At 41.2% G+C, this 10,720-nt stretch overlaps 1 protein-coding gene across 1 annotated transcript; it reads left to right on the plus strand.

The window, feature by feature from the left end:
* Positions 1 to 1,024: 1,024 nt before the first annotated feature.
* On the plus strand, positions 1,025 to 4,775 carry grhprb (glyoxylate reductase/hydroxypyruvate reductase b). The gene is made up of 9 exons (XM_036516584.1): positions 1,025 to 1,307; positions 1,994 to 2,124; positions 2,239 to 2,311; positions 2,404 to 2,520; positions 2,778 to 2,866; positions 3,061 to 3,165; positions 3,514 to 3,649; positions 3,837 to 3,967; positions 4,051 to 4,775. The coding sequence occupies exons 1-9, from the start codon at positions 1,138 to 1,140 to the stop codon at positions 4,170 to 4,172; spliced, it is 1,074 nt and encodes a 357-aa protein (XP_036372477.1). The 5' UTR covers positions 1,025 to 1,137; the 3' UTR covers positions 4,173 to 4,775.
* The last annotated feature ends 5,945 nt before the right edge of the window (positions 4,776 to 10,720 follow it).

Genomic DNA, 10,720 nt, shown 5'->3' on the forward strand with positions numbered 1-10,720 from the left:
GCAGCTTGCCAAAACAGCTTTTCAAAAAATTAAATCTCTGTGGATGAAACAGTCATATAGAACCGTTAGCTTGTTAACTTGCAGGTTGTCTATTACAAGACAGACAGTGCGACAGAAAGCGGCTGATAGCGGTGCACTACAGCCACTGTTTAAAAAAGGCAAAGGTCATCGGTCCAGTCAAACATTTACAACTACACTGCAAGGAAGGGGGTTCTGCATCCCCTCCAAAACTACCCGCGGATCAATAATGAGAAAACCTCTGGGACTAGGTGCTCTTCCTGTGAGCTTTCAGGGCAACATTATTTAAAGTTCCAGATCAAGGTTGCTTGGGTCTGTGACGTGGCAAGTGGATGTTGATGACAAGTTCACGTAGTTCAGTCCCACTGCTCAACAACGCACACTGTTTGGACATAAAAACTGTAAGAATTTTCCATCCTGCCCAAGTTAATGTTGCACAACAAACTCAGAATGGAGGTTTTGTTGCTCAATGTGACTTATATGTAACACATTACATTTGTACTTGAATTTTGTACTCTGTCCTTATAACAACTAATGGTCTGCAATAAATAAATGACGATGAACACGGTGAGACACTGAATTTAAGGGAAAGAAAAGTCGCCTATGGTCCAACCTAGAAAATATTCTGATTTGCGTTTATGATTATGTGTGGTATCATTAAGTTCAACGCCCAAATTGACTGTAGACTTCTCACTCACTTGTGTGAAGTCTAATCTGTGTAACCAATCGCTCTGGATTACAGCGATTTCTAATGTTTTCTCATCAATTTTATTAATTCAAAAATATTTATTTTGTTTAAAATATTACTTTAGGCCGGTGTCAGTGTTACGACATTTGTTACAGTTCCTGTCCGTGAAGTATCCATGACGGTCAAAATAATACATGTGTGAGACCGTCCAGTGTCTGTCACGTTAATGAACACAAACCTCTCTCCCCCTCCCACTACTCATATTGGTCAGATAGCAAGCTTGTCGCGGTGCCTCCCTCCGCGCCGTCCGCGGATATATCCAAAAAGGACTACCAAATCTGACGTTGCACCTGGGAACAGAGACAAGTTCCGAAGTCCCTGTTTGTGAGATTTCGGCATTCTCTCCCCGCCTGTTGCTATTTCCCACTACGATGTGGTGCAGTCGAGTGTCGCTTCGGAGGCTCCAGCGCATTGTCGTCGCACCGCTCAACACGTCGAGTCCAGTGAACGGCATGCAGAGAGCTAAGTCAACACTGCCCCGGGTGTACGTTACCCGGAAAATCCCCCCAGAAGGGCTCAAGATTCTCAGTCAATCTGGCGAGTGAGTCTGGGTTGCACAACAATTACAACTGGTGATTTCTGTTTCCAAATGCAACATTTTTGTAAAATGCAATAAAGTTACCCTGTTAAGTTTGGTTGTTTGAAGCAGGCTACTGTTTGTACTAATACAGTAATATAGCCTACTATTTAGCATTCTGTGTTGAGACTTTTCATATGAATAATTTTATGATTTACATTAAACAAAATGTAAAGGAGTTCAAATATCTGACCAAATAGTGCTAGCTAAGACAGAAAAAATAGTAGTGCGTCAAAATGTTTTGAAAATACACTTACTGTTTCTAAATAAGCAACAAGCGGGGTACAAAATCAATAGGCCAGAGTTTTCTGCATTGACTTCAATATTTACCTTGGGTCCACAGTGTGGCCAGTGTTTGCTCTCTGCTGAAAGATCAGAGGCTATATGCTATGGTAGTTCTATCAGTTTCTGTCCTTTTCCCAGTCCAATTACACTACATGTATTAAGTCTTATAATCGACGTGCTGTATTGCACTTGGCAAAGTCGTGTGTGAGGATTTCCATTCTGATGGGTGCTGTTGATTTATAATTTTTTCTCCGCTGCATAATTCCCTTCCTCTCTCTCTTTATCTCTCTTGATGTCCCTCTTTCTTCCCCTCCTAACATCTCTCCATTTCCCTCCATCCCCCCTTCCTCGTGCCTGTGCCCAAGAGTGCAGTATGAGCTGTGGGACTCAGACGATCCGGTTCCCCGGCAGGAGCTGCTGAAGAAGGTGAGAGGTGTGGATGGCCTGGTCTGCGTGCTGACCGAGAAGATAGATGCTGAGGTGCTGGATGCTGCAGGTAGCCGCCTCTGCATGGGAATCAGGTCTCCAGTAATGACTCTCGCCAACAGCTGAGAGAGAGCATGACCCACAAACATGTGACTGTGCACTGTGTATGCGTTTGCCTCTCTAGGTCCCAACCTTAAAGTGCTGAGCACCATGTCTGTGGGGTTCGACCACCTGTCTCTGGATGAGCTGAAGAAAAGGTCTGTGGTCAGGTTTCTTTGTGGTCATGTGTCTGCTATCCCTGGTGCAAATGTGCAACCAATGGATGTGGTTGTGGTTTGCGCACGTCTAGGGGAATCCGAGTGGGCTACACCCCAGACGTTCTGACAGACGCAGTCGCCGAACTAACGGTAGCTTTGCTATTGACCACCTCCCGGCGGTTGGTAGAAGCCACACACGAGGCCAAAACGTGAGTGCTACAGTATTAGCCATGACTATTCGTGTGAGAGAAAAGCTGTTAAAATTTTGACTGCATCACACATTTTTCTCTTCTTTTTTTGGTTTGGGAAGGTATGTTACAATGCAAGGCCCATATTTCTCTGCTTGTGTCTGTAAATTATTACATTAGATACATGTCTATGTATATATTTGCACTATATGGTTGTGTGCATGTCTGTGTGTGTGTGAGTGGATATGTGTGACTCTTCCATGTCCATCTTTGGTTAGGGGTGGCTGGGGTACCTGGAGGACCTTGTGGTTGTGTGGCTATGAGCTGGCCAACAGCACAGTGGGGATCTTGGGTTTGGGCAGGATTGGTAAGGCCTTCTCCTTGATGCTGTACAGCTCTTCATACCGCAGTGCACGGCCATAAACAATTTGGGCACAGAGTCTACTGTCTGTCAGCTATTTCTGAACTGTGTCTCCTTTGTTATTGTTGTGGTCATGGTGCAATTTATCACGGCGTAACATGTTTTAGCATTGGACTTGTTGTTTGTGTTGTTGGTGTCAGGCATAGCCATTGCTGAGCGCCTGAAGCCTTTCAAGGTGAAGAAGTTCATCTACACAGACATTGCACCAAGGCCAGAGCTGGCCAGCCAGATTCAGGCCGAGTATGGTGAGAAAGCCATTAAACACTTTGCATAGTCTGTTTATCTAGTCTGGAGTTAGTGAGTTGCTAGTTTGAATCCTCAATTGGACAGTATTTCTGTATGCTTGAACAAGACACTTGATGCTAAACTACATATTTTCTATACACACTGCTGAGTAAAGGGTTAATAAGTACAATCTCAGTTAAGTATGTTGCTGTTACATTACCCTGGGAGATTCCTTGGAAAATAAATCATGTAAGGTGATATTCACTGTCTTTTACCACTACGATTCATTATTTTATACAAATGTTTGATTTGTGCTATGTGTCTGTTCCTTTGCATCTAACTGAATCTATGTATTTCTCTGTGCGCAGTGTCCATGGAGGAACTGGCAAAGCAGTCAGACTTCCTGGCTGTGTGTTGCGCTCTCACCCCTGAGACTCAGGGCATCTGTAACCAGAAGCTCTTCTCCCAGATGAAGAACACTGCAATCCTCATCAACACCAGCAGGTACTGTGGCGGCAAGCTGAGAGGCAGGCAAGCTTTGCACATCAAGGCGCCATGTCAGATAAGACCTGAAGTTTTAGGTCCTGAAACCCTCTCACTTTAGGATGGAGAGGCTATGGTGCTAGTGTATTTGGCCATGTTCAATAGCGTATTCTGAACGCCTTTGCCTGCATTTGCTGCATGTGGCCAGAGGTGGCGTGGTGAACCAGGAGGACCTGTATGAGGCTCTGTCCACCGGGCAGATTGCAGCGGCTGGCCTGGACGTCACAACCCCCGAGCCCCTGCCCACCGACCACCCGCTCTTCACACTCAAAAACTGCGGTGAGTGCAAATTTAGACTCTGTGTGTTTGTGTCTGCTTCTCTGTATGTGCACTGTGACTCACACGTTTGCCTCTCTGCGCAGTGATCCTGCCCCACATCGCCAGTGCCTCCTACACCACTCGTAACGCCATGTCTGCTCTGGCTGCCAATAACCTGCTGGCGGGACTGAGAGGGGAGCCCATGCCAAAAGAGCTGAAGCTCTAGGCCATCTCCAACAGGAAACAGAGCGAGGGCGCCACCTCCTGTCTGTATGTTGGAACTACCATCATGTGCAACTGTGAACATCCTGCTTTGTTGCCAGTGCTCATTTGAAAATGAAGCACATGAATTCGATCTTCTGACTTCATGAATCATGAACCAAACATTTTAGTTCAGGCATGTAAAAATCTTGACCTTGTTATCTGTGGTCGTATGTTTAGGGTGAGAGTCTGAAATAAGTGGAAAAATCTAAGGAATGTATTTTTTTACACATACCAAATATATCACGTATTATAAATGTGTTCTTGCTGCTTTCATGTGCATAATCATATAATAAAAAATCTAGTATTAACAAGTACAGTAGAATAAGGTATTCTACAATATATGCATGTAGTTACATTTATGAAAGTGGCACTCAGTAATACATTTATATGTTATGCTGTAAAATTTTGGTATATATTACAAATGTATTCCTTGTATTTTCATTCTACATTATTTCACACATTTTCTTTTCATATATGCCCAGAGGTTATCTGTTCTGCAGAGAGTCTTCCTTACCCAAAAAGGTTCCCATAAAGATGTGTTTATCCTCTGAAAGCTGTAATAAAACACTGATAATTTTCTCATCAGAAGGATACCAGGGTTAAAGGAGTGACCACATATGACCCTGTTTTCTGCAATAAAAATCATCACTTGTGGACAATATGACTGTGTTGTGTGCAGTGCTATTAAGATTAAACTAACATTTAAGCAGTGGAAATGGTCCAATATTTATAGTTTTTTTTTTTAATTTAGTTTATGCATGTTTTTATTCACCTTCAATCAGTGGTATGAACAAACACGTACAGCAATATATGTTGAGATTGATATTTTTGCCCCATAACTGGAAGATTTGCATTAATTACATGCTAGGTAAAATGCTAGGACTTCCACATGGCTGGATGAGGCCATTAGTGTGCTGAGTGTAGAAATGCCAATGTCCCGGATCACCAGAAACTCAGTGTACACCTGTCAACAACAGCACGACTGCTTTCATGTACATCAAGGCCAGTTAAACTCCTGACTGGCAATGACCAGGGCAACAGTTGGGTGTCATACGTTATTCTTAGTGGTATCATTTAGGAAAACTGAAAGTACAGGTCAAATCACACCATTTTAAGATCTGATGTGCTATGTGATTGAATCATAGCTATGGATAACCTCAAGGTGGCACTATGGGTCAGGAGAAGTCATAATGACAGAAGGTCAAAGCCTCCTGATTTTGTAATGAAGTACATGTTTATCATTGGAGAAGAAAAGACTTGATTAACTTAATCATAATTTGTTATGGAAGTGAATGACATGAATTATGCTATCAGCACACCAGGCTGGAGAAAGAACAAAAGACTTTGAGACATTAATATGATAGAGATGATTTCATGATCATATCAATAACCGCTCTATTTTTTGTTATTCCTGCAGAGTCTGACACATTGAAGGAGAGGGATTATTGCTCTTTACTAAAGACAGTGCCCACAGATATGCATGTATCCAACAACAATGTTTTGGCTTGTTTCAAGAGTGCCTGAAGTCATCCGTCATCAATTTAAATGGACAATGTGAAATGCTTTTCACAGTAATATATTTCCTAGTTTTCAGATAGACCTGATTTGTCTTCTCTTTTAGTTCATGATATAGACATAGGAGACATTACAAAGGAACACATTCATCATGTGAGTCATGATCAAGTGGCTAAGATGATTGAAGATAGATCCTGCATTCTTAAATTAGTGAGCCAAACACCTGGAGCTGGACCTCACCTACTGTTACTATCACAAAGCATGATGGGTTGAGGAGGAGGATAGAGCATCTAAAGGGCAACTCAGTCACAATAAATTTTGTGTTTCTTATTCTACATGGGGAAAATTGCGTCAATAGGATTGGCACTGCAGAATACCTGCCCAATTTTGACCTTCTCAGAAGATACTGGAAGGTTTCACTGTTAGAAAGAGCCAAGGAAGTGTCAAGTTTGGTACCTCTGAATGGTTTATATTAATGTCTCACTCTTCCAATCGGTTTTAAAAGTGCTTGTTTCCTTTCTGAGGCATATGAATCAACTTACTGCTGGTTCTAAAAAACATGCCTAGCATATATCGTAATATATAGTGACTCCTGGGACAAACATATTGCCTATATGCAGAATTTTTTTGTTTAAGCTCTCTTCTGTCATTAATCTCCCCAAAAGTGAGACTGCCAAATCACAAGTTATATATTTACGCCATATGTGCAGTCAGGAACGTCTGAGACCAAGAACTGCCAAGGTACAAGCTATTGCAGATTTGCCAATTCCCAAAACCCGAAAGGAAATGTTGTGGATTTTAGGAATGAGTGGGTTCTACAGGCAATTCATGCTCAGCTGAAAGCCCTTCTTGTGAACCAGTGTTCACAAATACTTCTGCTTTTCCCAAGCCTATGTTAAAGTAGCAATTGATGATTTTGATGTGGGAGTGGCAGCTATAAAGACCTTTTGGAAGTGGACAAACCAGTAATACACTTCTTTAAACAGCTTAATCTTACTCCAGTGCAGCAAACTCTAGCCTTAATATTTGTTTTGACATTTTGAGGTTTGTCCTTCTAATGGTGAATTGATTGTGTTTACAGAACACTTTAGTTTTTCTTGAGAAATTCAAAGAAAAGAACTGGTTACTATCTCAGTGGAATTTTTGTTGTGCAAACACTATCCTTAAAATGAACATGAATGAAATAACATGAAATGAAGTGACTTCTAGAAATATTGATGATGGTAGAAACCCTCTGCTGATACCTCATATTACCTCATTTATAAAAATGTTAAGAGGTTAATATGTGATGTGTTAAACTGGTGGATTACAAATTACAAAGTTACAAATTGAAAAATTCTTTTGGGTGGAAATGTTTCATAATTAGGCACACCCACATTTTCTTGTTAATTTTACATGTGTTGTATCACAAGCAGATAAAAATGGACTCCACTGTTAGATGAAATATGGTGAGAAGTGAGGAAAGAGCTAGCAGTAACTTTTTTTGTAGTATAAAAGGCGTTGTGACAAATGTTTGAGAATTTTATATTTTGGGACACTGCACAAGATGCTTGTTTCTGTTGTTTTTTTTTTTGGGGGGGGGGGGGCATGTACAAGATTGAGTGAAAAGTGATTCAAATCGGGCATCTTGCCCTGCTCATTTAATGAACACTGTTAGATGAAAGGCAACATGTGCAATACAGTGCCATTGATTTGATGGTTTTGTGGCCTCATGTTCGTTTTTGGCTTGGAATTACACGTCTGGTCTTCCCCTTTTTTCTTGGTCTGTAGAAAAGGTTTTCGGTTTCCTCACAGGCCTTATATTCATGTTTTGTCATTTTGGTGTGTGCATATTTCAAAACGAATTGAGCTACATAACAAAAAAAAAAAAAAAAACCAAAGAGCAGCAATAGCCCTCTGGCTATAGGCTTTTAAACTGAGCACAGAGCCTACGCATGTAGGTTAGGCCTTATTCCTTTCATAGCTAAAGCTGCACTACCCCAATTTCAGTGCTCATACAGTGGCTAAATGTTGTGGGTTGTAAAAACCGGGGGCTCATCAAAATTCAGTTGTTCATGGTACTAAGAACACAAGGTTCAATTTAGCCTGTGTTTTATTCAGCCTCAGACAAAGGCTGAAAATGAGGTCAGATAATATCAGGGCAGAGATCTTATTTTTCTGATGTATGCGCTGAAGCATGTTCTTCTTCCTTTTTGTATGTTAAATATTCAGTGTCATGTGGGCCCACAGCGCATGCCTTGCAGTTGAGAGCGTGTTTCTGTGTGCTGCTCTCTGCACGGAACATGTGCGTGGCAGCGAGCGTGTGCTGCCTCCATCCCTGGCTTTGCACACATGTCTGGAAAGTACATTTACTGTCTGTCTAAAGCATTTGCTTTTTACATAGACCAGGCAGTTATACTTGTGATAACCTGTGCAGCATCCTTCCAATATTTGAAGCTGGAGGGCTGAGAGGAAATTAAATAGCACTTAATGAAGTGGAAAGAGTCTGCTCTGTGAAAATGTGTGAGAATTGCCAGAGAATTCTTTGACATAAATATAATTCATGAGCTGTTTACTGTTGTTTTGAATATCCAAGGGTTATGTCATAGTTGCATTAGCCTGAATGTCCAGCAACCAAAACATGCACACAGAAATATACTGTCATTTTGCTTGTTTGACTTTATTTGTCCAATGTACACAGTCCTCAGTTTCCATATTAAATACCTTAGGGTGTAAAATGTCACTTGTGTGGTAAAATCAAATAATTAATTGATTAATTGCTTTGCAGACTTCCCACAGGTCAGAGCACTTAGAGTCCTGTGAACGTTCTGTATTTCAATGCAGTGAGGCATGTCCATGCGTCACATTTTAAAAATATTACCACATTCAAATTAGATTGGAAATGACTAAATTGCTAGTTTTAAAATATTAAATAACAACGCCAAAACACACACACACACACACACACACACACACACACAAGAATAAATTCAATTTGCTGTTGTCTGTTGCACTTTGGAGAGCATATAGAGGGTGAATGAACATTTAGAGACACCGTAGGCATGGTACAGTACAGTCACAGTTGTATAAGGATTTCCTGAATGGGCTAGATTGCTTGTAAGACAAGGGAGTCTGCTTAGCCAGTTAGCTGTGTACAGTACGTGACAAGGTGCCAGAAAATAAAGCATGAGAGACTTGACCAGGCCCAGAATATAAGGCTGATCCTCAGATCCCTGAAAACATGATATGAGACAACAATGGACTGTGAATACATATTGTAATTCAAGTCAAAGTAGATTCAGAGGAAGGGGGCTTGATTTTTTGGAGACTCAAACAAAGAAGTATTCATCTATGTGACATTGCTAATTTCATCAAGACACATTTCATGTAACCACTTGCGTAAGGCCATAGTTACTCAGTCCTAAAAGCCTCTGACTCAAAACTCATTACGCAATGGAAATATTTATACTTCCCTCTATTGCTATCTCTTACTTGGAAACTGCCCTGTGATGTACTTATTTGTGTGAAAATAAACAGTCCATTAAACATTTGTGCAAAATGATACCAGTGGTTTCAGGCAAGAAGGCTATTTTTGTTCCTGCACACTTTCAACATGAGCAAGATGTTAAAACAATATTTATATCATGCACAAAAGTAAAAATTGAGGGGCCTGACTTGCACTCAAGGAATGTAAACACTTTGCACCAAACTTAGAAGAGCTGGGATCAAAAATACATGCCCTCCTCTGTCTTTTCTCTGTGGGGAGAGGGTTGGAATAAATTTTCTTTTTAATTACTTTAAATAAATACCACATAGGTTTTGTAGGCAGGCACTGCCGGGCAGCAGCGTTTCTTTCACCCAGTATGAGAGTTTTCTTCTGAGCCACAATCAAATTTTCTTAATCACTAGTTATGTATGGTGGTAAAATGAATGTATAAAGTGCCTCTGTGGCTTTCCATTCTGTGCTTCTGTTGCTTACAGCTGTGTGTTTGAGTTCACTCCCGCCTCCTTCCAGCCCAGCATTTGAGGACTAAATAAAAGTTTGTTTCATTTCATTGTGTTTTTTCTTCATTCTTACAGGAACTTACCAATATTGCCTGAGTCATACTGCCTACAGCAATTTGTTGCACGCAGTGGAGTTTGATTTGGATTGAAAACAAATGCAGCCACTGGTAACATCTATTATAATATCATGATATTCTTTAAAAATATTCTTTCTGAAATTTGGGGAACTCACAAACTTAGAGTCAAAGCATTTCTGACAGAGCTTTGAATCACGGAGGCGAATCCAGGAGGCAAATCCAACACCTTTCAATTACAAATGATAACACACGGGGGCAGTAGAGTGACACAGAAAAGAGAGAAATATTTGTTCACTTGTGTCAAACAATAGAGACAAATTATTCTTTGCCGAGCAGTTGCGCTTATTCAGAACTGTGCCCATTGAAAAGTTTGAAGCATGGTCACATTTCACTCTGTTACATGTTATATTACCATTGTTAAGCGTATTTTTTATTTGGTGACAACCACATCCCATCATGCATCTGTATTTTCAGGTTCTTAGTGTTTCTCCAGCCATCAGCAATGGTAAACTGTAAACCAACACAAGTAAAGAACACTCCATGAAAATTATAATCAAGAACTAAATACCTCCTCAATGACCATCACCGATGAGGCTGACACATTTCCCCTGAGGCATGTTTTGTGAGTAGGTCGGCTACACAGGAACACTGTCTTGCAGGTTCCCAGGCTGAGCTATGGCACACAGAGCTGTTTTGTCCTGGGCCGTGCTGCAGCTACACCCGTTTGTTGTGGTGATGTCACCGCCGGCATAGGAAGCGAGTGAGTCATGAGGAGGTACAGGTTTAACACTCATCTACGAGGGAAAGCGCAGTGAACCAGACTTCCAGGGAAATGGCCCTGTAAAACACACATCTTATTTGTTCAGCGTCCACAATGGTTTCCAGCCAGCTGAAACTGACCCCCCCCCAACCTACCCCCCCCTTCCCCTGTTCC

The sequence above is a fragment of the Megalops cyprinoides genome, chromosome 22 (genome assembly GCF_013368585.1).
Source record: "Megalops cyprinoides isolate fMegCyp1 chromosome 22, fMegCyp1.pri, whole genome shotgun sequence".
Taxonomy (NCBI): Eukaryota; Metazoa; Chordata; class Actinopteri; order Elopiformes; family Megalopidae; genus Megalops; species Megalops cyprinoides.

Bases quoted from the DNA above. Each gene is read 5' to 3' on its own strand.
- grhprb (XM_036516584.1), top strand. From the start codon at position 1,138: ATGTGGTGCAGTCGAGTGTCGCTTCGGAGGCTCCAGCGCATTGTCGTC. The intron at 2,125-2,238 runs GTAGCCGCCTCT...TTGCCTCTCTAG, and splicing joins TGAGGTGCTGGATGCTGCAG to GTCCCAACCTTAAAGTGCTG. The intron at 2,521-2,777 runs GTGAGTGCTACA...ATCTTTGGTTAG, and splicing joins GCCACACACGAGGCCAAAAC to GGGTGGCTGGGGTACCTGGA.